This window comes from Pimephales promelas, chromosome 11 (genome assembly GCF_988280905.1).
Source record: "Pimephales promelas chromosome 11, fPimPro1.hap1.1, whole genome shotgun sequence".
In the NCBI taxonomy this organism is placed as follows: Eukaryota; Metazoa; Chordata; class Actinopteri; order Cypriniformes; family Leuciscidae; genus Pimephales; species Pimephales promelas.
Genome location: NC_142779.1, coordinates 17,767,320 through 17,794,534, shown reverse-complemented (window position 1 = coordinate 17,794,534; position 27,215 = coordinate 17,767,320). Strand labels below are relative to the sequence as shown.

The window sequence follows — 27,215 nt, the reverse complement described above, 5'->3', positions numbered from 1 at the left end:
TCGGCTATTGAGGTTTGTTTGTAAAACGATCGCAATGGAATGTCAAATACTCCTCCTAGAGCTTTGATCCAAATTCGACGAAACTCGGTCAGCATGAAGTCAAGACATTGAGGATGAAAGTTTGCGAGGGGATTTTTTATATCTCGAACGGTTTGTCCGTGGCGGGGAAACGAAATCATGGCGAGAAACGTGAAACAGGAAGTGTGTTATAACTTCAGCATACATTAACTGATCTTGATGAAACTTCAGCAGTGTGTTCGCTGTAAGAGGACGATCACATGGATGTGACTATTGTGAGTCAAAGTTATAGCGCCACCAACTGGCAGCAGGAAGTGTGTCACTTTCAAAATGCTTAGATATCACCCTTTTATTTTTACCCGATTTGCTTCAAACTTCATATGTATAATGGAAACATACGGCAGATGAAGACCTGTGAATGGATTCTTGATATCTTTGAAACTGTTGCCGTGGCGACGCATCAAACTTCACCCTTCTTTTAGGATGCTTTTAGGATGCTTTTGAGACCCTTAGCATGCTTCAAATTGCATGAAACTCGACAGACACATCACATTTATTAGCCAGTAGACATGTGCAAAGTTGCAGAAACGGGCGTGGTGAGGGCTCAGTAGCGCCACCTTTTGACAAAAGTGGGGTGGTTAGTTTTAACTAGAGTTACAAAAATTGGTATGTATATTGTACTCCTCGAGCCGGACAACTTTCTAATTGACACTTATTAGCTAGGACCCACGGAAAGTCAGATATTTTTGTTTGAATATGGCCACTCTGAGCCTACATGTGTCTTTGGCTGGCTGGCTGGCTGGCTGTCTGTGTGTGTGTGCAGGGGGAGGGGGCTTAACCATTTCACTGCTGTGTGTATGACCTGCATAAAGAAAATACATTTCTCAAGCCTGGTATTTTTTAAATAAGTTTTTATTTTTATTTTTTATAAGTAAAGGCATATAACTAGTTTTATTGTAGTGAATTGACAATAGTTTTATATAATTAGTTTATTAATCAGATTAACTTGGTCAATAAACTTGGTCTGAAAATTTGGTCCATAAATCAAACACACTTGCATGTAATAATATGAAACTTGGTACACATATAGATCTCATCGTTTCATATATACTTCACACTCTTAATTTTACCCCAGCCCAACAGGAAGTTGGCTATTTAGGGTTGTGTTTAAAACACATGCAATGGAATTTAAATTATTGCTCCTAGAGCACTGAACCAAATTCGACGAAACTCGATCAGCGTGAAGTCAAGACATTAAGGATGAAAAAGTGCCACGGGATTTTTGATATCTCGAACGGTTTGGCCGTGGCGAGGAAACGAAATTATGGCGAGAAACATGAAACAGGATGTCTGTTATAACTTCAGCATACATTAACTGATCTTGATGAAACTTCAGCAGTGTTTTCGCTGTAAGAGACCGATCACATGGATGTGACTATTGTGAGTCAAAGTTATAGCGCCACCAACTGGCAGCAGGAAGTGTGTCACTTTCAAAATGCTTTGAAATCACTCTCTTATTTTTAACCGATTTGCTTCAAACTTCATCTGTATAATGTAAATACACGGCAGATGTAGACCTGTGAATGAATTTTTGATATCTTTGATACTGTTGCCGTGGCAACGAAACAAACTTTAACATTCTTTTTTGATGCTTTTGGGACTCTTAGCATGCTTGAAATTGCTTGAAACTCAACAGATACATCACATTTATTAGCCAGTAGACATGTGCAACTATGGCAAAAGATTAAAGTAATGTCAAAAAAGTAAACACTAAAAGCCTCATATCTTCTAAAAATGTAATTATACATCATTTGTTTCTAAATTAAATTATACAAATATTATAACTTCCCCAATTTTTCCTTTTTTTCATTTAAGAATTATGTTTACGTTCAAAAACAGCCAGAATTGTTGTAAAATTCATAAAAAAATAATAATCTGAGTCATATGTAGTGCTATACTGCCCTCTTGTGTTCAATATCAGGTAGGCCTATTGTGTATATTCCCACCGGTTAATCAACGTGTGACTCCGCTGGGACTTGGGAGCTTTTAAATCGCTTACTTAAAACCGAAAGTCGAAATACGGATGTCCGCACAAGACATTAATGGTGTGGAGTAGAGCGAGCATTTTAAATAAATTCCTATTAAGTAGGATTGAACTAAACAGAATGAATGTTCACTCTGTTCTGCTGGTTCCTCGCTGGTGGATCATATGATTACTTTGTCATAATCTATGACAAAAATGCTATTATAAACCATATTAATAATAGATAATACACATTGCTCTTATTTTTGAAAAATACATTAATGAAAAACAAGATAACAAAAATCATAAAAAAATATAGCCATGGCTGCTATAAATGTTTGAAATGCATAGGACAGATGTTTAATGACGCAGCAACATATAATTGAAAGGCAATTAATAATCTGTCATTACGTCACTGCATTATGATATTACGGCTCCAATACGGTGCAGCACAAAGCACTTATGTGCATCCCGAGCGGAGAATGATGTGCTTGAAGCCACATGAAGTTACAGCGCAGTGAGTCCGTATTGAAAAGTTCAAAGCACAAAGGAAATACATATTTATGAACAGTGTATTATACATTATCTATCTATGCAATAGTTTATTGAGCCTTTTCTTTTAAAGGTTTTAAATTTCAGTTACTGTGTGCGTGAAGAACAATTATAGTGCTCTGACTCTAGTGTTGTGATCTAACCGACAGCGTCCGACACCCGGTAGAAAGTAACACGGTTAAGTTACAGCAATAAAGTCCAGCAAGAAAAAGTTTCTTCATTCGAAAATATAGACCTTTAGACCTTTATCTTAAAGATCCAGTATAATAGGATTAACATTGAATCATCTTGAAGATCGTTTCATCATTGACTGTAACCGAATATGACGTGCTGTTTGAATGCTGAATGGAGAATGACTGACAGGCGCAGAGAGGGAAAAGTTTGTGTTCTTGAATTGAATGACTTAAATATTAATTTCTATATCACATAATAGCTTCAGAACACTAATAATACAGTACACAAAAACTTTATGGTACTTTAGAAAGTTTTTGTGCCTTTGTGCCTAACATAGACTAGTATATATGCACAATATAGAATTTGAATCAGCCTCGTCAAAGATGGCAGTGTCAGAGCCGATACCGATCCTGAGTATCTAATCGGCGCACTTCTTTTCAACAGTCAAATTGAAATTGAAATTGAAATTGCTTGAAACTCAACAGATACATCACATTTATTAGCCAGTAGACATGTGCAAAGTTTCAGAAACGGGCATAGTGCAAGGACTAAATAGCGCCACCTTTTGACAAAAGTGGGGTTGTTAGTTTTATCTACAGTTACAAAAATCGCTATATACATTGTACTCCTCAAGCCGGACAACTTTCTAATACATAGTCATTAGCTCGGACCAAGAGGAAGTCAGATATTTTGGTTTGAATATGGTGAGCCTCTCTCTGAGCCTACGTCCCTGTATGGCAAGCCCTTTTAACATTTAAAAGCTAAGTTTGCCTGTCCGGAATTAACATTGTAGATATCAACAACGTCTTTCTGTCTATTCGTAATTACATTTTGGATAGTTTGTATTATCATTTAAGATATCTGTAACATAATTGTAACTAGTCGAAATGACAGAGTATGGCAAGCAGTTTTAACATTTAATCATAAATGGGCCAAAGCCTTTGCCACCGCCAACTAAAGGAACCGGGGTTGCGGTGCCACCGGCTTGGGCCCGCCATCGCTGCTCGCAGCTATATTTATTATAATTATTATTATTTTACTACCTTTTGGGCACTTTTGGGGCCCTTAACGTGCTCGAAAACTCTTGAAACTTTGCACACGGGTCAGAACCCGCGGCCATCAGAGCCGGGCTGAAGCTGGTACCCGGGCGTGGCAGGGGGGCTCGTCAGCGCCCCCTGGAACGGGGTCCAAACACTCGGTCCATAACTCAAACACGCTTGCATGTAATAATATGAAACTCGGTACAAATGTTGATCTCATCGTTTCATCTATACCTCGCGCTCTTACTTTTTACCCCAGCCCAACAGGAAGTCGGCTATTGAGGTTTGTTTGTAAAACGCTCGCAATGGTATTTGAAATACTCCTCCTAGAGCTTTGATCCACATTCGACGAAACTCGGTCAGCATGAAGTCAAGACATTGAGGATGAAAGTTTGCGAGGGGATTTTTGATATCTCGAACGGTTTGTCCGTGGCGAGGAAACGAAATCATGGCGAGAAACGTGAAACAGGAAGTGTGTTATAACCTCAGCATACATTAACTGATCTTGATGAAACTTCAGCAGTCTGTTTGCTGTAAGAGGACGATCACATGGATTTGACTATTGTGAGTCAAAGTTATAGCGCCACCAACTGGCAGCAGGAAGTGTGTCACTTTCAAAATGCTTTGATATCACCCTTTTATTTTTTCCCGATTTGCTTCAAACTTCATATGTATAATGTAAACATACGGCAGATGTAGACCTGTGAATGGATTCTTGATATCTTTGAAACTGTTGCCGTGGCGACGCATCAAACTTTACCCTTCTTTTAGGATGCTTTTAGGATGCTTTTGAGACCCTTAGCATGCTTCAAAATGCATGAAACTCGACAGACACATCACATTTATTAGCCAGTAGACATGTGAAAAGTTTCAGAAACGGGCGTGGTGAGGGCTCAGTAGCGCCACCTTTTGACAAAAGTGGGGTTGTTAGTTTTAACTAGAGTTACAAAAATTGGTATGTATATTGTACTCCTCGAGTCGGACAACTTTCTAATTTACACTTATTAGCTAGGACCCACAGAAACTCAGATATTTTTGTTTGAATATGGTCACTCTGAGCCTATATGTCTCTGTGTCTCTGTCTTTGGCTGTCTGTGTGTGTGTGTGAGTGTGCAGGGGGAGGGGGCTTAACCATTTCACTGCTGTGTGTATGACCTGCATAAAGAAAATACATTTCTCAAGCCTGGTATTTTTTAAATAAGTTTTTATTTTTATTTTTTATAAGTAAAGGCATATAACTAGTTTAATTGTAGTGCATTGACAATAGTTTTATATAATTAGTTTATTAATCAGATTAACTTGGTCAATAAACTTGGTCTGAAAATTTGGTCCATAACTCAAACACACTTGCATGTAATAATATGAAACTCGGTACACATATAGATCTCATCGTTTCATATATAGCCTACTTCACACTCTTACTTTTTACCCCAGCCCAACAGGAAGACGGCTATTTAGGGTTGTGTTTAAAACACATGCAATGGAATTTCAAGTATTGCTCCTAGAGCACTGAACCAAATTCGACAAAACTCGATCAGCGTGAAGTCAAGACATTAAGGATGAAAAGGTGCCAATGGATTTTTTATATCTCGAACGGTTTGGCCGTGGCGAGGAAACGAAATTATGGCGAGAAACATGAAACAGGATGTGTGTTATAACTTCAGCATACATTAACTGATCTTGATGAAACTTCAGCAGTGTTTTCGCTGTAAGAGACCGATCACATGGATGTGACTATTGTGAGTCAAAGTTATAGCGCCACCAACTGGCAGCAGGAAGTGTGTCACTTTCAAAATGCTTTGAAACCACTCTCTTATTTTTAACCGATTTGCTTCAAACTTCATCTGTATAATGTAAATACACGGCAGATGCAGACCTGTGAAAGAATTTTTGATATCTTTGATACTGTTGCCGTGGCAACGAATCAAACTTTAACATTCTTTTTTGATGCTTTTGGGACTCTTAGCATGCTTGAAATTGCTTGAAACTCAACAGATACATCACATTTATTAGCCAGTAGACATGTGCAACTATGGCAAAATATTAAAGTAATGTCAAAAAAGTAAACACTAAAAGCCTCATATCTTCTAAAAATGTAATTATACATCATTTGTTTCTAAATTAAATTATACAAATATTATAACTTCCCCAATTTTTCCTTTTTTTCATTTAAGAATTATGTTTACATTCAAAAACAGCCAGAATTGTAGTAAAATTCATAAAAAAATAATAATCTGAGTCATACGTAGTGCTATACTGCCCTCTTGTGTTCAATATCAGGTAGGCCTATTGTGTATATTCCCACCGGTTAATCAACGTGTGACTCCGCTGGGACTTGGGAGCTTTTAAATCGCTTACTTACAACCGAAAGTCGAAATACGGATGTCCGCACAAGACATTAATGGTGTGGAGTAGAGCGAGCATTTTAAATAAATTCCTATTAAGTAGGATTGAACTAAACAGAAAGAATGTTCACTCTGTTCTGCTGGTTCCTCGCTGGTGGATCATATGATTACTTTGTCATAATCTATGACAAAAATGCTATTATAAACCATATTAATAATAGATAATACACATTGCTCTTATTTTTGAAAAATACATTCATGAAAAACAAGATAACAAAAATCATAAAAACATATAGCCATGGCTGCTATACATGTTTGAAATGCATAGGACAGATGTTTAATGACGCAGCAACATATAATTGAAAGGCAATTAATAATCTGTCATTACGTCACTGCATTATGATATTACGGCTCTAATACGGTGCAGCACAAAGCACTTATGTGCATCCCGAGCGGAGAATGATGTGCTTGAAGCCACATGAAGTTACAGCGCAGTGAGTCCGTATTGAAAAGTTCAAAGCACAAAGGAAATACATATTTATGAACAGTGTATTATACATTATCTATCTATGCAATAGTTTATTGAGCCTTTTCTTTTAAAGGTTTTAAATTTCAGTTACTGTGTGCGTGAAGAACAATTATAGTGCTCTGACTCTAGTGTTGTGATCTAACCGACAGCGTCCGACACCCGGTAGAAAGTAATACGATTAAGTTACAGCAATAAAGTCCAGCAAGAAAAAGTTTCTTCATTCGAAAATATAGACCTTTAGACCTTTATCTTAAAGATCCAGTATAATAGGATTAACATTCAATCATCTTGAAGATCGTTTCATCATTGACTGTAACCGAATGTGACGTGCTGTTTGAATGCTGAATGGAGAATGACTGACAGGCGCAGAGAGGGAAAAGTTTGTGTTCTTGAATTTAATGACTTAAATATTAATTTCTATATCACATAGCTTCAGAACACTAATAATACAGTACACAAAAACTTTATGGTACTTTAGAAAGTTTTTGTGCCTTTGTGCCTAACATAGAATAGTATATGCACAATATAGAATTTGAATCAGCCTCGTCAAAGATGGCAGTGTCAGAGCCGATACCGATCCTGAGTATCTAATCGGCGCACTTCTTTTCAACAGTCAAATTGAAATTGAAATTGCTTGAAACTCAACAGATACATCACATTTATTAGCCAGTAGACATGTGCAAAGTTTCAGAAACGGGCATAGTGCAAGGACTAAATAGCGCCACCTTTTGACAAAAGTGGGGTTGTTAGTTTTATCTACAGTTACAAAAATCGGTATATACATTGTACTCCTCAAGCCGGACAACTTTCTAATACATAGTCATTAGCTCGGACCAAGAGGAAGTCAGATATTTTGGTTTGAATATGGTGAGCCTCTCTCTGAGCCTACGTCCCTGTATGGCAAGCCCTTTTAACATTTAAAAGCTAAGTTTGCCTGTCCGGAATTAACATTGTAGATATCATCAACGTCTTTCTGTCTATTCGTAATTACATCTTGGATAGTTTGTATTATCATTTAAGATATCTGTAACATAATTGTGACTAGTTGAAATGACAGAGTATGGCAAGCCGTTTTAACATTTAATCATAAAAGGGCCAAAGCCTTCGGCACCGCCACCCGGGTGCATTTAGGTAACTAAAGGAACCGGGGTTGCGGTGCCACCGGCTTGGGCCCGCCATCGCTGCTCGCAGCTATATTTATTATTATTATTATTATTATTATTTATACGACTATTCGGGCACTTTTGGGGCCCTTAACATGCTCAAAAACTCTTGAAACTTAGCACACGGGTCAGAACCCGCGGCCATCAGGGCCGGGCTGAAGATGGTACCCGGGCGTGGCAGGGGGGCTAGACAGCGCCCCCTGGAACGGGGTCCGAAAACTTGGTCCATAAATCAAACACGCTTGCATGTAATAATATGAAACTCGGTGCACATATAGATCTCATCGTTCATATATACCTCATACTATTACTTTTTACCCCAGCCCAACAGGAAGTCGGTTATTTAGGGTTGTTCATAAAACACTCGCAATGGAATTTGAAGTACTACTCCTAGAGAATTCAAACTCACGGCACGAAACTCGGTCAGCATGAAGTCAAGGCATTGACGATGAAAGTTTGCGAGGGGATTTTTGATATCTCGAACGGTTTGGCCATGGCGAGGAAACGAAATTATGGCGAGAAACGTGAAACAGGAAGTGTGTTATAACTTCAGCATACATTAACTGATCTTGATGAAACTTCAGCAGTATGTTCGCTGTAAGAGGACGATCACATGGATGTGACTATTGTGAGTCAGAGTTATAGCGCCACCAACTGGCAGCAGGAAGTGTGTCACTTTCAAAATGCTTTGAACTCACCCTTTTATTTTTACCCGATGTGCTTCAAACTTAATCTGTATAATGTAAATACATAGCAGATGAAGACCTGTGAATGGATTCTTGATATCTTTGATACTGTTGCCGTGGCAACGCATCAAACTTTAAAATTCTTTTTTTTTATGATTTTGAGACTCTTAGCGGCTTTTGGGGCCCTTAACGGGTTTGAAAACTCTTGAAACTTTGCACACAGGTCAGATCCCACAGCCATCAGAGCCGGGCTGAAGATGGTACCTGGGTGTGGCAGGGGGGCTAGACAGCGCCCCCTGGAACGGGGTCCGAACACTTGGTCCATAAATCAAACACGCTTGCATGTAATAATAAGAAACTCGGTACACATGTTGATCTCATCGTTTCATCTATACCTCACGCTCTTACTTTTTACCCCAGCCAAACAGGAAGTCGGCTATTGAGGTTTGTTTGTAAAACGCTCGCAATGGAATGTGCAATACTCATCCTAGAGAATTCAAACACACGGCACGAAACTCGGTCAGCATGAAGTCAAGGCATTGAGGATGAAAGTTTGCGAGGGGATTTTTGATATCTCGAACGGTTTGGCCGTGGCGAGGAAACAAAATTATGGCGAGAAACGTGAAACAGGAAGTGTGTTATAACTTCAGCATACATTAACTGATCTTGATGAAACTTCAGCAGTGTGTTCACTGTAAGAGGCTGATTACATGGATGTGACTATTGTGAGTCAGAGTTATAGCGCCACCAACTGGCAGCAGGAAGTGTGTCACTTTCAAAATGCTTTGATATCACCCTCTTATTTTTAACCGATTTGCTTCAAACTTCATCTGTATAATGTAAAAATACAGCAGATGTAGACCTGTGAATGGATTCTTGATATCTTTGATACTGTTGCTGTGGCAACAAATCAAACTTTAACATTCTTTTTTGATACTTTTGGGACTCTTAGCATGCTTGAAATTGCTTGAAACAGATAGATACAGATAGCTCGACAGATACATCACATTTATTAGCCAGTAGGCATGTGCAACTTTGGCAAAAGATTAAAGTAATGTCAAAAAAGTAAACAGTAAACACTAAAAGCCTCATATCTTCTAAAAATGTAATTATACATCATTTGTTTCTAAATTAAATTATACAAATATTATAATTAAACCAGTTTTTCCCTTTTTTCATTTAAGAATTATGTTTACGTTCAAAAACAGCCAGAATGGTTTTAAAATTCAGAAGAAGAAAAAATAATCTGAGTCATACGTAGTGCTATACTGCCCTCTTGTGTTCAATATCAGGTAGGCCTATTGTGTATATTCCCACCGGTTAATCAACGTGTGACTCCGCTGGGACTCGGGAACTTTTAAATCGCTTACTTAAAACCGAAAGTCAAAATACAGATATCCGCACAAGACATTAATGTTGTGGAGTAGAGCAAGCATTTTAAATAAATTCCTATTAAGTAGGATTGAACTAAACAGAATGAACGTTCACTCTGTTCTGCTGGTTCCTCGCTGTTGGCGCGCACAGTTATGAATGCTTGTGCAGCCATGAGTTTTAGTTTAATTTTAAAATTAGCGCAATTTCGGGATTTGTATTATTTGAATTTATTTTTAAAAAACACAATGTTGAGTTTTATTGTAACACTGTTTAATCGCGCCCACGGTTATATTTTGTATATTATATATAATTATAATGTATTTCTGTATAAAATAATACTACAATAAAAAACACATTTGTGACCGACCTGATCCAGCAAAATTAGTCACAGTGACCCAAATTTAAAAATTGAGATTTTGATATTAATGGAAAGAGGACACTGTAAGCTTTCAAATGATACCTTGGTCATACCTTGAATGGTTGTAACGATATACAGATTTGAATTCTGGTCGTCTGCCCTTTTTTTTCCAATTGAAAACCTAAGAAAATCGCTTTTAAAGTTTTTTTGCCCGTTTTTTTTTTTTTTTTTTTTTTGATATCTTTCAAAATCCATAGCATTTTAAGGGATAAACTATTTATTTTATATAGCTTAATTTGACCAAATAGATTAACATATATAAATGCAATTTAACGAGGCTGAAACTCAACTTATTTTTAATTTTTTTGAAATAAATAATTAAAAAGTCACTTTTACAAAAATGTTCTAAAATCAGAAAGATTAAAGAGGAGTCAGAGAGAAATTCAGTTTTCATACGGATTAGCCCACATAAGCAGAGAGCAGTCTGTTTTCTTTCATTTTGAATGGTTGTGTTTAAAAGTAGACATTTCAATATATATGTCTGTGAGGATACCTTATACGCTGACTTTCGGTTCATGAGACAAGCTTCAGTTCACGTGCCGCGCGTCTCCGCGTCGTGATTAGGCCTAGCCTATTGTCTGCAATTTATTTCTTATTATTAAATCCTAGTAATTGGTTGATGAAACATTGATTTAAATTAAGATAATTATTTTAAAACGAAATTTACTTTAAAGAAAGGCTTTGTGCTTGCATGTTTAAGCTATGTGAAAGTTTTAGTGCTGCTTCCAGAGAACGGTCACGTTCGGATTGTTTTTCCTCATAAATGCGAACACGGAAAATAAAATAAAGATTTTATGTTCTGGAGAGAGTCAACCCTTCTTCATCGGGTGAGTATTACTTTTGGTTTGTGCAGTGTGGTTCACATAGGCCAATTTATTAAAATATTTAATTATCTGGGAATTGGATCTCCTCCATAATGCTGAAATTGCCCAATTTAAAAAAAAAATTAGTAATAATTTAAGTTTTGTGGTGTAAGTCTACGTATTTTATAATGTTAACTTCAAATAATACTAATAGCCTAGTAATTTAAAGATGTTGTAGCTAGCATTGGGTCTGGACGTGAAGGATAACTTCGGGAGTTGAAGGGACGTGTCGGTGTCGTGATTCTGTCTTCTCACACCGCGACACAGGTTCGTGGATCTGAGTGTCGCGATCGTTAGCCTTACATAGGCTATATTCTTCTTGCAGATAAATATACTCACGCAGTTTAGGTTAGAAGCCTCCAGTGAGTTCAACGTTTCAGGGGATAGGAAATGCTCAGAGGTGACGAAGGGAGTTGAGAAGAGCAATGTTTATTTCAGCGAATTTAAAGCTTTGACAACTTTAATCGTTATTTAAATACCTTTACTCAATTATCTCGACTACGAAACCCTGTGAGATTATTTTTGAATGTCTGTTCTTTGAAATTAGCAAAAAAAAATTTTTTTTTTTTTTTTTTTTTGTTATTTCATGGTTTTTCCACATAATCGGCCCATATCTTAAAATGGAAGGTTGCAACTTCCGACTCATTTCGCCAGAGCGGGTCACATTTGATTTTTATTTTTTAAACAATGTAATGTGTAACCTAAAAATAAACAGATTATTTGATAAATGGTATATTTAAATCTGCATATTGTAGCCTAATATCTGCAGGGCAGCCTAGTCTTAATAAATGTATGCTTCATTTTTCATTAGTAAATTTGATCAATAAATTCAATAATTTAGAATAATAAGACACTATAGGGCTGTTACCCTAGGTAAGGCTGATCAAATTAAATCGGTTACACAATAATGTTACGAGATTGGTTTAACAGGAGTCAATTAAAAATCGCTGTAAAGAACGATACTTTTAAACATAACCCTAAATCACCATAAGGTGTCGCCAGATGACCGTCTTAATGAACGAGTCATGGATTCAAAATGCTGAATCATTCAGTAATGAGAAAACACATTGCTTTGAGATGCGCGATGGGTCGCTGTGATCTTTGTTTAACTATTTTCTCTGCTGAAACAGAAAAAAGTCAATATTGCATCTAAAAAGTCAATATTGCATATAAAATGTAAGTGACTTGACTTGTGTGTGTGACTATGTTTGTTGTAGTGAAAAGAGTTGCACCCTTGTTAAAGTTTAAGGCCTTGTGTTTTTGGATATATATCTTTCTTTCTTTTTTTACAAAATATGCATATAACCCATATATTTTAGATTTATTATTTGCTTTAAATTAAATTAAGATTGTATTTTTGGTAATTGAACCTGAATGAATTTAAAAATGAATGTGCTATATTTCAGATCATATATTTGTTTTTCTTAAAATTTGAACTAACTTTATTCTCAGCTGAATTATAAATATTTTATTTCTGTATCAATTAAAAACACATTTGATTTTTCTTTTTTAATCAATGTAGAATGTGTAACTGAAATATAAACAGAGTAGGGCTCTGTTTGAGGACAAGTAACTAAAACCAATGCGACATGATGAATGTTTGTTTCCCAAACCATCTCAGAGTAACAGCTTACTTTTCTTTCTTACTATATTCTTTCTTACTATAAACTGTGCTGTAGAGCTTGCATCAGTCAAAGCAGGGTTACATTTTGCATGTCGTGCACAATAAACCTAAAGGCACCAGGGTGGCGGTGCCACCGGCTTCATATATATATGTATATATACAGTATATATATATATATATATATATATATATATAGCTGTGATCCGCGATGAAGGGCCAAAGCCAGTGGCATGGCCACCCTGGTGCTTTTAGGTAACTAAGGAACCGGGGTTGCGGTGCCACCGGCTTGGGCCCTTCATCGCTGCTCGCAGCTATATTTATAGTTATAATTTATAAATTCAAATATTAAAAAGCATTTGTAGAAAATATATATAGGCCTTTATATAGAGAGAGTTTTTTTTTTTTTTAAATGAGGACATTTTTGTTTTTACATTTTATATTTTGCATTCAAATTGAAGACATCCTTGACATGCAATCTCTCTCTCTCATAGAAATGTTGTCTTGCTAACGATGCATTAGCATTAGCCCTGAGTTCAGGTCACTTTTTACTGAAACCCCAGGTGTGGGATCTCAGCCGGACATTTAGGCATGGTCCCAACGCAACTTTCTTCAACGCATGTCAGCCAAGTGCCAACTGACTTCACAAGTGCAAAACGTCCAACAACAACATGCAAAGATTTTATATATCACCTATGCTTATGTTACCGTCTACGTCGTCTGTTTGCTGCTATCCTGCCCCTAGTCTACCCCATATCACATGTGCATGTATTGCGCTATCCATCTTTAGCCCACTATCTGCCCCATGCTAACACATAAGCCACTATCTGCCCCAGGCTGAGCGTTTCTGTAAAACTAACTCTGCTGCCAATTATTGGCGAAAGGCTGTTTCATTTTGATGTGGGTAATTTAACAAGAGTCCCGTAAACGTCTGCATTTTTCTTTCAGAGTGCTGTAGTTTTGTCTCTCATTTCTTTAACAAGCTGGAAAACACTTCAATAGGAATCAGACTCCAACACATGCAAACCAGCTGCAACAGGTCAACACAAATGATCAACAATGGGATTTGAGTGTGTTGGATCCTTTACTGAACAGAATAAAGATTTTCTGTTTAAAAAAATGAAGCCTTTCCATTAAGTTGGAAATTGGATAAATATTTGCTCAATTAAATGCAATTTGGGCAAGTAAGTGCTATTGATATGTGTGTGTAATTATCGTAATCTGAGAATGTTCATATAATTGTGCAATTCATTTGGTGCCAGTTTTGGATCAGGGAGAGGAATATTCTGAACACTGCTCTTGCACTTCTAATGAACATTAATGCTGCTATGTCCTCCCGTCTCACCAACATAAAGTACTTGCCTGTTTATTAAATGGAAACAAGTGTGGGTATCTGCAGGTAGGAGTAATGGGCTTGTCGAAAGGTAAGGCGTGGAGAAAAGCCTTTATAATTGGTTGTGAAAGCTGTCTGTATGGGGTATGGGGTAGGGGTAGGGGTAGGGTTAGGGCAGGGGTGTCCAAACTCGGTTCTAGAGGGCCCCTGTCCTCCAACTTTTCTCAAAACACCTGCCTGGAAGTTTCTAGTATGTCTAGTAAGAGCTTGATGAGCTGGTTCAGTTGTTATTGGGGTTGGAGGCTTGGAGATAAATTCTGCAGGACAGAGGAGGATTGGACAGGATTGGAAACACCCGGGTTAAGGGTTAGTTTCTGTAGAATTAATGTCATAGAAATTAAGCTTTAGAATAATTTCTGCCAATAACAATCAATTGTTACATCACTCATTACCTTCTCATCTATCTTATCGTATTCTTGCAGAGTATTTCTGGTAGAACTAAATGTGAACAATTCATCTGCACATGTTCAATATCTGTTGCTACTTCCTTTTCGTCGCAACTTTAACTGCTGGAGCCAGATCATTGACATAGCTGCCGGGTTTCACAGACAGGGATTAAGCCATTAGGCATATTAGGCCTTAGTTCAGTTAGGACATTTAGCTTATATAAACATGTCTTAGAAACATTACTAAACAAAACAATGGCACTGACATACTTTAAGATATGGCAGTGCAATTTGCTTTCAGTTAAAACAGCTTAAAGATGCATTTTAGTCTGAGCCTTAGGAGTTCAGGAAGTGCTCACGAGACTCTCGGCCTAGTAGATCAGCTGCGCTTCGTCTCTTTGGGACGGCGTTTTCGGTGGTGTTCACGGACACTCACCTCGCCTTTACGCTGGCACCCAACCGTGTTTTTCTAACCTTTGGTGTGTTTATGACTCACCCCTGAGCCGAGATGTGTGTGGTTCATTTGTTTCACTCCCCTTGTTTTCACTGGCCTCCAGCCCTGCTGTTATTCATAGGCACCCTAATCACCAGCGGGGAATATGCTTTATAATCACAGACCACATGTTCTCAGAGGCTGGGGGGGAGGAGGGTCTCTCGGGGAGAATTAAATAAATAAATATATAAATAACTTTTAAAAAATGTCTCCGTATTTGGTAACCACACATCTGTTTTCATTGAATGTTATGGAACAATTTTCAATGATCAAATCAATTACATACATTCTTACACACGCGCCGGCCAAGATATTTTCGGCTGCAGTCGAGTTAACGCACATCAAACATCAGTTCTGCTCTGATTCTGATGAACACCCGATACGTCTGCTGCACCTGAACGGATGGTGAGATCCATTCCTCCACGCCCGCAGTGTTTGTAATTAGTTAAAGCTGTGTGACGCACAGCCGGAGGAAAAGTCTGATTCGTTGACTCTTATGGGGAATCATATTGTGGCAGAACATCATCTAACGTAACAGTGAAAAATCTCAAAATGAGGTGAAAGATAAACCAATGACATGATCCTTTTGCTTTGACAGGTGCTAAAACATCATTGAATCGGGCCCACACGAGTGCTTGTCTTATTCCTTTGTGTTTAGTAATACGGTCTGTGTTTGTGGAAACGATTACACTTTAGAAATAATAAAACCTATTACTAAAATGTGGGTTTGAATTTTACCAAGAATATTTTCAATCTTGGTTTCTCTCTCGCTCTGCTACCTTTACCCCATGCCGACAGGTGGCGACAGAGTGTGGTGACACACACTAACTATCCGTGAAGAAAACGAAAGCGCGAGTTACACTACACGTGTGTGTAGAACAGAAACATGGGCAAAAGAAGGCGAGGAAAACAAGAGGTTACCAATTTAACTAAGAAACAGAAGAAACATCTAAAAGAATTTGGAGAACAGCACCCTTTTCACGATAAGTAAGTATCACAATGTGGTGTTCTCAGAAGAGTAGACAGTAACGTTACAAGTTAGCATTCAAGTTAGCTTGTAGTACAGTTACTCATCATTGTTTTGCCTTTTAGTGTTGTCGATAGACCGGAGAAGACTGAGATTTTGCGCTTGGTAAGTTAAATAAATGATAGACTAACGTTATATTCTTTCTTGAGTGGTGACAGACTTGATCCTGCGAGTCAAACAACCTCCTTCATATTTCAGTTAATGAGCTGCATTTTACAGCAGACGGTGAATCTGAATGCATGTACACGACGAGTAACATTTCATAAAGGGTAAATTAAAAATGTTTGGCTAGATCTGACAATTATGAAAACATGCTTTGTTTGGTCCATTTTAGGAATAACGTTCACCCCCAAATGAAAATGCTGTCAATACTTACTTACCGTGTTCCAATGAGTTTCGTCTGTTGATAACAAAAGAAGATATTTTAAAGAATTTTGGTAACTAGAGAGTTGACAATTGCCTTTGACTTCCACAGTAAAAACCCTAAGTGTGAGTAATTGATGACGTTAAAAAAACAACATTTGTGTGAACTATCCCTTTAATTATGAATATCGACTTTGTATAATTATGACTTACAAAAGCGTTATCTTTTTCCTTATGTAGAGAAATTGGCTTGCATAAAAAAGAGAAGCTGTCCCTGGTTCAATCGTGATAGTTTGATGCTCAGGTTGAAGTCCTTATCTTGTTAAAATGCTTTTGTTTATAAACCATCAAATTAAAAGAGTTTCTTGCAGCCTAACAGGCCACAACATCGTGAACCTGACAGTGAGGAAGACAGTGATAGAGAGCAGCAGTCTGCTTATCAGAAACTGCTGTCCACCATGATCCAAGTTGCCGATGACAACAGTGAAGATGAAGAAAGTGAAGATGAGGATGACGGAGATGAGGATGAGAATGACGGAGAGGAGGTTGAAGGTAAAGTCTCTTATTTGTTATCAATTGCGGTGCTTCTTCTGAAAGAGTCTAATGGGCCTGTAATTAAAAATCTTTCTCAAGTAGGAGAGAGTGGTGAAGAAGAAAAAGAAGAGGAGGAGGAAGGTGATGATGATGATGAGGAGGGTGAAACACCTGATGATTCACAAGATAGAGAACACCCTGAAAAGACAAATGGAGATATTGAGGAGAACATGGAGGGAGAGTTTACAGATAAGAAGAATGAAGCTGCATTCTGTTTGGAGACCAACCTTCCAGCCGAAGAAGAGGAAAACACAGAAGATCAGGAGCAAGGTGAGACATTCCCATGATTCTTCACTGCAGCGATTTAAATTCTGACCTAAGATCATTAATAATTGCTATTGATGTGGGATTTATTGTTTTGTAAACTCTTAAGTCTAGTACACAAGATGGCTTGACAAGTTGAAAACCTTGGCCCAACTATGCCTCTGTGACTCTCTGGTTGTTGTAGACATGTTTGTGAAGCACCAGGAAATCGAACTGAGTGAAGAGGAAGTAGGCCGAATCTCGCAAGGATCAACAATCAAGACTCAGGTTAAGGTATGCCAGTCATCAGTTTTTATTTGCTGCTTTGATTTGATATATATATATATATATATATATATATATATATATATTACAGTGCGTGTTAGGGCTGGGTATTGAGACAAATTTCACAATTCGATTCGATTTCGATTCACAAGCTTGCAATTCGATTCGATTTCGATTACGATTATTTTGGATATCAGTTGCAATAAATGGCAATTTTTCTCAAGGGAATCAAATCTCTTAAATGCTGTGAACTATGGTCTATATATATTGTCTAGTTGTAGCCTACTAGGCTTCATTAGCCTAATATGAAGGTAATAATGAACTGTTTTGTAGCTATACAAACACTTAAATTACACTTTTATTTATTTTTATAATAAGAAGATTATATGAAATATAAACATTTAAATGGTGGCTGTCATAAAAACTTGCCAGATTTATTCAAATATGCATTAAATATTGAAGAACACTAACGAGTGTGGACTAACAAGTACGTTTTCTGAGGTAAATATGACGATACATGACATTGATTACAAGCTGTTTAATTGACGTCTTTCCACGGTTGAAACGCAGATTGAGCGAATCAATGTGACATGATACGGATTTCGATAAGTTGTACTCGATCTTTTAACACACTTTCAGATGCTCATTCATGTTTATTTTGCGCTGTGACCGGTATTATTAACCCGGAAGAGAGATCAGCGCTGCTGCTTCTCTGGAGCTGCGTCAGAGCGATCTCACGCCACAGCGCCAAAACGGCAAAACGCTATTTATGTTTTTGAATTTCTAAAGAAAATGGACGTAATTTGAAAATTAAGACTTTTGTTTCATATCAATAGTAACAAAGGACAAAGATTATTGCGATTTGTTGGATGCGCGCAGCCGCGATACAATGTCTCATTCATTCAAATGAAACAACAGGATGACTAATCGATTCTTGAAATTTAAGAATCGATATCGGTTTGTAAAAATGAGAATCGATTAATATAGAGAAATCGATATTTATTACCCAGCCCTAGTGCGTGTATACCAGGTTGATGAGATAAGACGTCTCTCATGTGCACCACAGTTGCATAGTTTATTGGAACAAAAATACAGTAAAAAACAGTCATTTTGGGAAATGATTACAGTTTAAATAACTGTTTTCTTTTTTTTAGTTTAAAAAGTGATTTATTATTTTTGATGAATTTAAAGTGACCCTTACTGCCCCCCAAAAGAACTGTAAAATATCACCGTTATTTCCTTCCTTCTCCCCCTCCAGTGGCCAAAGCTAGGCGTTCTGCAGTGTGTGTGTCCACTGGAACGTTTTAAAGCTGTAGGGCAGCCCTCATCTGCCCCTGTTCCACTCATTCACAAAACCCTGGAGGCAAATTGGCGCTTGTTAAACCAGCCCTTCGGACCTGAAGGAGGCGCTCTGACAGATGTCACAGAGCTACAGAAGGAATTGCTTGGGCTCATGGGTATTTCAGCAAAATCTAAATAATTCATTACTCCACCCATCCTAATTTTTAAAATGACACTTTGCTGTTTTTTTTTTTTTTTTTTGTAATCATCTCCCATTTTTTGTTTTTCCAGGTACTTACAGGGATGTATATTTTTCAAACCGCTCTCCTTTGAAGGAGGCTAAGGAAGTACGGAGTGCGTACTGTCTTCATGTGCTGAACCATGTGTTAAAGGCAAACACTCGTGTGCTTAGAAATAATGCCAAGTTGAAGGAATCTAAAGATGTGAATGAGGATTTTCGGGATCAGGGGTTAACTAGACCAAAGGTACCACTGTTTTCAGATTTATACCGCCAGTGTGTTGTTTCTTGATTTTTAACTCTTTCCCTGCCATTGATGGAATTTTTCTGTCATTTATGAATCAACGCATTGACAATTTACCAGGATTCCATGTTTTCACTGTTATGCTTATGCACATGTAAAATAACACGAACATTAAACATATAAATCAAAACTGCCTAACATTACCAAATGAAATGTCGACTCAGTAAGAGTTATATGATTGTGCGAGCCTTGGGGGTGTTGATGGACCCGATCTACTCCATCTAAAAATATAAATGGGGGATATGAAATTTTGTGAAAATGATATAAAATTGCTGGCGGGAAAAAAGTTAATTCTGGGTTGGTTTGCAATCATTTTTAAATAACTTTTTTACATGAATAAAATAACTTTAAATCAGCCAATCACAATCTCATAATTAACTCTCCATCTTCTAGGTTTTGATTCTGGTGCCGTTCAGAGATGGAGCACTGCGAGTGGTCCAGACCTTCATAACACTATTGGAACCCAAAGGCAAGAAGATGGACGCCAGTAACAAGAAGCGATTCAAGGAAGAGTTTGGAGAGGAGTCAAGTGAAAGGCCACCTAACCTGCACAGACCTGACGACTATCATGCCATCTTTTCTGGAAATGTGGATGACCATTTCAGGATAGGTACAAGAAGTGAAAATCTTAAACTATAATGTACCTTGTTTAGATGTTAGAGTACTAAACCCTAACCAAATATGCTGATACACACAAACACACAAAAAAATGTTCCTTTAAAAATGTAAGAAAAACAACTATAGTATACTTTTAAATGCCACATCTATCAAGCCTGTGTAACTCTCAAACCTAAGGTTTTATTTGAAGAAACTGTGACCTGGTTTCACAGACAAGGTTGAGATTAAGCCAGGATTAGGCATTAGTTTAATAGGACATGTAAGTAGTTTTTAAAAACATGCCTTAAATACAACTGATGTACATCTTGACATATTTTAAGATATGTTAGTGGAAGTTGTTAAAACAGCTCAAACATGCATTTTAGTCTGGGATTAGTTTAAGCCTTGTCTGTGAAACTGGAGGATATGGTATTAAATATAAAGCTGGATCAAGCCAACATTTAAAGTTTCTCTTTGGTTCCCCTGCTGGCACAAAAATTACGTCATTCACTTTTAACCCCTGATGCTATTTAGATTAAAGAGTTTAACTTTATTTACCTTTGTTTCACCTCTTGCATATAACCTTTTATTGTGCATAATGTTTATTTTCTCTGTGTGGGCAGGTGTGTCTATCATGAAGCGTAGCATGCGTCTCTATTCTCCGTTCTACTCCTCTGACATTATCATTGCGTCTCCACTGGGTCTGCGCACAGTTTTGGGTGTCGACGGTGATAAGAAAAGAGACTTTGACTTCCTGTCTTCAATCGAACTTCTGATCGTGGATCAGGCGGATGTGTTCCTCATGCAGAATTGGGAACACTTGCTGGTTGGTTTTCATTTAAATGTTAGATATAGATAATTGCATTGTTGTCTGTTTAACGAATTATTATATATATATATATATATATATATATATATATATATATATATATGCATTTTATATTTGCAGTCAAATGAGCTTTTGGCTTCTACTTAATTTCCCTTGATCCTTTTTGTGTGTTGCAGCATGTGTTGAAGCATTTGAATATGCAGCCGCTGGACTCTCACGGAGTCGATTTCTCTCGTGTGCGCATGTGGAATCTGAACAACTGGGCCTCATATTACAGACAGACGCTGGTGTTCAGTGCCATACAAGAGCCCCAGATCACCAACATCCTTACCAAACACTGCCATAACTACAGGGGCCAGGTAAAACACTCTGACAATTGTTCATATGATTGACTCTGGTCTTAGAGTTTTTACATCATTGCTGAACTCATACAATTTTTTTATATAAGTAGATGCACATTCCCTTAGATGCATGAACTAATAAAATATAGGAATGTTGAATGGAATGTTAGGTGCTTTGGATAAAGACATCTGCATAATGCATAAGTGTTTGATAAATAATGTACTTCTTTCTCTCAGGTGTGCAGTAAAACCATTCCAAAGGTGGGCTCAATCTGTCAGGTTCTCGTGCAGCTACCGCATGTATTCCAGATGTTTCACTCTGACAGCTTCATGGACCAGGATGCCAGGTTAGAGACGAGTGCTGTTTATCATTCTGAGCACTAGAGGGCGACAGTTTGCAGGGAAACCTCTTAGAGAAAACTTTAATGTTATAGTTATGATGTTTGATAATTATTTGCACATATTTTAACTACATTACCCATGATTTTTTAGGTTCCAGTTCTTTGTGGATAAGATCCTCCCCCAGTACAGAGACTCTGTTATGTCCCACACTTTCATCTATGTGCCTTCGTACTTTGATTTTGTTCGCCTGCGAAACTACCTGAAGAAAGAAGACGTCAGTTTTGCCAGTGTCAGCGAGTACTCTCAGAGATCAGAGGTGTCTCGAGCACGACATTACTTCCAGACTGGAGAGAAACAGTTTATGCTCTTCTCTGAGAGATTCCACTTCTACAAGAGGTGTGTGTTTGTATTATCATTTGCATACTTCATACACATTATACTTCAATTTTGAGGCAAGATATTTTTTGAATAAAATTAATACTTTTATTTAGGATACTTTAAATTGATCAGAAGTGATCGTACAGATGTTTATAATGCAGCAAAAAATCCAATAAATACTGTTCTTTTGCATTTTTTATATTCATCATAGAACAAACACAATATAGTTTCCACAAAAAAAAGCTGCACAACTGCAAATAAGAAATGTTTAAGCAGCAAATCAGCATATTAGAATGATTTCTGAAGGTTCACGTGACACTGAATTTTCAGCAATACTTGGTCTAGTCTTCATCTTTGCCAACACATAAATTGCATTTTAAAATATATTATAGAAAAGTTGTTTCAGATTATAGTAATATTTCACAATATTTGTTTTGTTTTTTTATTCTCTTTCTCTCAGGTACACTATCAAGGGCATCCATAATCTGATCTTCTACGGGTTGCCTACATACCCTCACTTCTACACTGAAGTGTGTAATATGCTCCAGGCTGGTGTCAGAGAGGGTGGTGGTTCTGTCAGCTTCACCTGCACAGCCCTGTACTCCCGTTATGACACGCACCGGCTGGCTGCCATCGCTGGGGCCGACCGCGCCGCTCAGATGCTCCAGTCCAAAAAACCAGTGCACCTTTTCATCACAGGGGAGGAGAAAAACACATGAAGGGGGACTGAAAATCGAATGTGACATTTTTTAACCTTTAAGAGAAAGAACATAATCCGTGTTTGCGGTAATGTACAGAAAGATGTTTTCCCTTCAATCCCCCTAAAATTCATTCATAAGACTGAATGTAATGATGTTCTCATGTCCTTTTGTGTTCTTTTCGTTAATATAAAGTCTTCCTTTGCTGTAGTCACCGCCCAGACCATTGGCTCCCAATGGGTGTGTGTGTCCCAAAAGGTTTACAGGACTCTACAATAAGGATGGCTTCATGCCAGTATCCAGAGATTGAGACTAGTTGAAGTGTCACCTGTCCTGTTAGAAAAGTGCTGTGTTGTCTTACTTCTGATCACTGATCACGTACTGTGCATGAATTATATATCTTAAAGTGATATTCCACTTTTTTTTAGAAATAGGCTTATTTTACCTCTCCCCCAGAGTTTTACCGTTTTCCAGATGTATTCAGCCGATTTTCTGATATTTAGAAGAATATATTTCTATAGGAAGTATATTTTTTTCCTACTATGGAAGTCAATGAGACCAGAAACGGTCTGGTTACGGACATTCTTCTAAATATTAGAAAATCATCTGAATGCATTAGAAAACGGTAAAACTCAACTGTTTAACTCTGGGGGAGTTGTAAAATGAGCCTATTTCCAAAAAAAAAAAAAAAATGGAGTATCCCTTTAACATCTAAAAACTAAATGTTTGGTTAATTGAACATTGAAGTGTGCCAAGGAAATTGCACAGACATGTGCTCTTCAAGAGAGATTACGATTAAATCTCCTTTGAAGTTAGTACAGAATTATAGCAAATGTCATCTAAATTTCAAAGTGGTTAAACAATTAAATATCAAATATCAGCTGATACTGACAGGAAAAAAAAGCAAGTATTGGCTGATATGTTGTCGATGTTACCCTGGATTACAAAACCAGTCAAAAGTAGCAATGGTGATATATTAAAGGGACAATGTTTACTTTTTATGCATTTTATTATTTAAAATCAATATTTTTATTCATAAATATGTCCTCAATGATGAACAAATACCTCTGCCAATTATCGGACTTAACCTCGTAAACAAAGGATTTATTATCTTTATATAGATGGGACGGGTAGGTCCAAGGAGGCTTCCATGTTGTTCCACCATCTTGAAAAACATTAATAGCAGAGAGGGAAAAAAAGTACTTGGCCAGCGCGTTTCCACAACAAGTTTTCGTTTAGAGTCAGCGTGACATAACTGAAAGCAGCAGAAACGGAGGAGCAGTGACAGTGAGGCGCTTGTCACTGCCCCGGCAAGTTTAAAAGGCTGCATCGCAGATCCTTAACGCCAGAAAAGTCCAGAATAGATTGTAAAAGGAAACGTGACCGGAGATTACAAAAAACACGAGTTAATATCGGGATAGCCTTTTCCAGGTGGATGGAGCTAATGCAGGAGAAAGATTTCAAGAGAAACTGAAGTCGCCTGCTTTCTTCTCGACAGGTAAGTCAATCTTACAGTCTTAATTACAAACTTTTTTTTTCATTGTTTGGTTGTTTATTTTATGACAGATGAACATTTATAATTAGAAGTTGATATCTTACAATGCACATACTTCAGAAAATATTACGAATAAAGAAGGCATAACTACTTAATGTTTTTCACAGTCAGTATTTCATACTGTAACATTCGTTTGTTCGTTGTGTCCGGTTGCTGTTTGAAATAACAAACCTGTTCACCTGAAGGAACATTAAACGAAGTGCTATTAGAAGACATCCTGACATTCTTTTTGGTACATAATGGCTACCATAGATGCAACAAGCATTTGAAAAAGCTAGGTGCTGGAGAGCACAATTCGTTTGAATGCAAAATACATTTTCACCACTAGATGGGAGAAATTCCTACACATTGTCCCTTTAAATACATATTGTATCGGTTAAAATTATCGATTTTTCTTTTATGCCAAAAATCATTAGGATCATTAAAGATTATGTTCCATGAAGATATTTTGTAAATTTCCTGCCGTAAATATAGCCAATATAACATTTATTTTTGCGAGTGGATGCAGCAAAATCGCGAACATAAATGGACAACTTAAAGGTGATTTTCTCAATGTTTAGTTTGTTTGTACCCTCAGATTCCAGATTTTCAAATAGTTGTCCTATCTTAACAAACCATGCATCAATGGAAATCTTATTTAGTCAGCTTTCAGGTGATGTATAAAACTCAATTTAATCAACAAATTGACCCATGTGGTTTTGTGGTCCAGGGTCACTTGTATTAAATAGTAATTGTACATTTTAAAGTATTTAATAAGGTTTCAGACTGCATGCAATAAAAAATTTTCCGTAGTTTTTAATGTTTTATAGCCGTCACGAAGTGTGACAGTTTAATTAAGTTTATTTATGTATAGACTCTCTGTGACCAATAATGAAACAAAATAAAAAATGTAGAGATTTTTTTTTTATTAGGGATGCTTAAAATTGAACATAAGTGACAGTAAAGACAATTATGATGGTTCAAAAGATTTCTATTTCAGATAAACGCTGTTTTTATCACTCTTCCCACATAAAAAATTTAGCAGCAACTTCAACACTCGACTAATGGTTACTGAAAATTCAACTTTACCATCAGAGGAAAAAGTACCATTTTAAAACACATTAAAATAGAAAACCGTTTAAAATTTAATAATACTTAAAATATTTACAGTAATTTATAAATGCAGAGTTTGTGAGCATAAGTGAATTAATTCAAAAACAGTAAATAAATGAAAATACAGGGGGAATGTGTAATATGTGCAATCTGTATTCAACAATTACTGTTGAGTGTAGCAAATACACAATATATCAATATAATAGATAATAATCTCTTCTTTTGATTGTGGCTTGTTAAATGACATGAGCATGAGTTCACCTAATGATCACGCTGGAAACAATTGATTCATCTAATTACCTCCTCATGTGATAGTTTGGTTGTCAAACATTCGAACTCCCCAGTGATCAGATGCACTCTTCTGTTTCTGTTCTCTTTACTTGGCTGTTGTTCTGTTTCTCTGTCTCTTAATTTAAAAAATGCAGCAGCTGTTTGGCACACAAACAATCTCTCTCTCTCTCTCTCTCGCTCTCTGTGTGTAGCTACCACACATATACAGTACACTCGCATTTCATAAATAATAAAAGAATGAGTGTGTGAGTTGTTTGGTTAAGGTCAGCATCTGACTGTATCAAACGAAACAATTGTTCCATCCTACAAATCTCCCAGTTATTTCCCCTGAACACACAATCCTGCTGTGATGCTTTCTGAATCCTCTTAAAACTCCATTGGGATTCATATGCTGGCCTCTGACCTCCCTCACGGCGAAAACATTATTTCTGCTTTGCTTGTATTAATATACTGTATCATTTTATTATTACAGAATCTGAGGAACTATATCAGAATAAAACCTCATGTTTGTTGGATCCAAGGAAGGACTGTAGTGTAGCTTTTTCCTTGAGTGGTATGTTATGAAATATTAAATGGTAAAGCTGGTGTTTTAGGCGCTTTAGCTAAGGCTGCGTTTTATTGCATGATGTGGAAGAAGTGTGCATATCTTAAAGGGATACTCCACTTTTTTTGGAAATAGGTTCATTTTACAACTCCCCCAGAGTTAAACAGTTGAGTTTCACCATTTTCAAATGCATTAAGCCGATTTTCTGATATTTAGAAGAATATCGGTAAACAGACAGTTTCTGGTTTCATTGACTTCCATAGTATATTTTTTTTCCTACTGGTGGTCAATGAGACCAGAAACTGTCTGGTTACTGATATTCTTCTAAATATCATAAAATCGGCTCGGCTGAATGGATTCGAAAACGGTAAAACTCAACTGTTTAACTAAAAAGTGGAGTATCCCTTTAAGTCTGGTCTGTATGTACCTCTGCTTCTGAGGCCCATTGTTCTGTGTTTAGAGTTTTTGGGATTGTTCATGTGTGTTTTATTCCTCTCGCATGGTGCATTTTCAGTCATGTTTTTAATTTTAACAGTACTTAAATATTTTTGCATCGACAATTTCAATCAGGCCGATTGTGCACGGAATAGATGACTTGTGAAAACAGACCTGACCAGTGAAGGTGACCTTTTTCTCAATTGCGCACACGCTCCATCTTTGTGAAACACTCCATCTTTCTCCTGTGTGTCCAGCCTTTCTTGTGTTTTTTTTTGTAGTGTGGGTAGTCTGTTGCCTTGGAAACTCCCATCATGACTCCTGTGTCTAGAGAGAGAGTGAAAGCTCTGACCTGTGTTTGGAGCTCTGCCCATCAGGTGGTAGGTAGCAGGAGCACATTTTCTTTTCACCTGTACTCAGACTTGAGTGTTTAATCATGTTGCATTTTGCATTATACAACAGTTCTGGTCCTCAATTCTGATTTGCTTAGCTAGCGGTGTTCCAAGAGCACTTGTATAACAAACCAACAGCACTCAAATGTTTCATTGTTTATATTACTCAGCTGGTCTGTCTATAGGCTATGCTTTCCAGGTCAGTGTTGGTATTGTTAACTAAAACTAGAAATAGTTTTTAATGGAAATAAAGCTGAAATATAATAAAGTATAAGATGGAAAAACAAACTTAAAAGTTGAAGTACTGA

General features: G+C 37.1%; 1 protein-coding gene across 2 annotated transcripts; it reads left to right on the top strand.

The window, feature by feature from the left end:
• Positions 1-15,881: 15,881 nt before the first annotated feature.
• On the top strand, positions 15,882-23,597 carry utp25 (UTP25 small subunit processor component). Of its 2 annotated transcripts, none has more exons than XM_089117136.1 (13): positions 15,882-16,065; positions 16,171-16,210; positions 16,840-17,020; positions 17,102-17,332; positions 17,511-17,599; positions 18,849-19,047; positions 19,163-19,356; positions 19,807-20,023; positions 20,634-20,836; positions 21,016-21,198; positions 21,418-21,527; positions 21,673-21,918; positions 22,361-23,597. In XM_089117136.1, the coding sequence occupies exons 1-13, from the start codon at positions 15,965-15,967 to the stop codon at positions 22,617-22,619; spliced, it is 2,253 nt and encodes a 750-aa protein (XP_088973262.1). In that variant the 5' UTR covers positions 15,882-15,964; the 3' UTR covers positions 22,620-23,597. The 2 variants fall into 2 exon arrangements, with proteins under 2 accessions (XP_088973262.1, XP_039528527.2); XM_039672593.2 differs by having other exon boundaries at positions 15,902-16,065; positions 17,105-17,332.
• The last annotated feature ends 3,618 nt before the right edge of the window (positions 23,598-27,215 follow it).

Bases quoted from the DNA above. Each gene is read 5' to 3' on its own strand.
- utp25 (XM_089117136.1), top strand. From the start codon at position 15,965: ATGGGCAAAAGAAGGCGAGGAAAACAAGAGGTTACCAATTTAACTAAG. The intron at 16,211-16,839 runs GTAAGTTAAATA...AGTTTCTTGCAG, and splicing joins AGACTGAGATTTTGCGCTTG to CCTAACAGGCCACAACATCG. The intron at 19,357-19,806 runs GTACCACTGTTT...TCCATCTTCTAG, and splicing joins AGGGGTTAACTAGACCAAAG to GTTTTGATTCTGGTGCCGTT.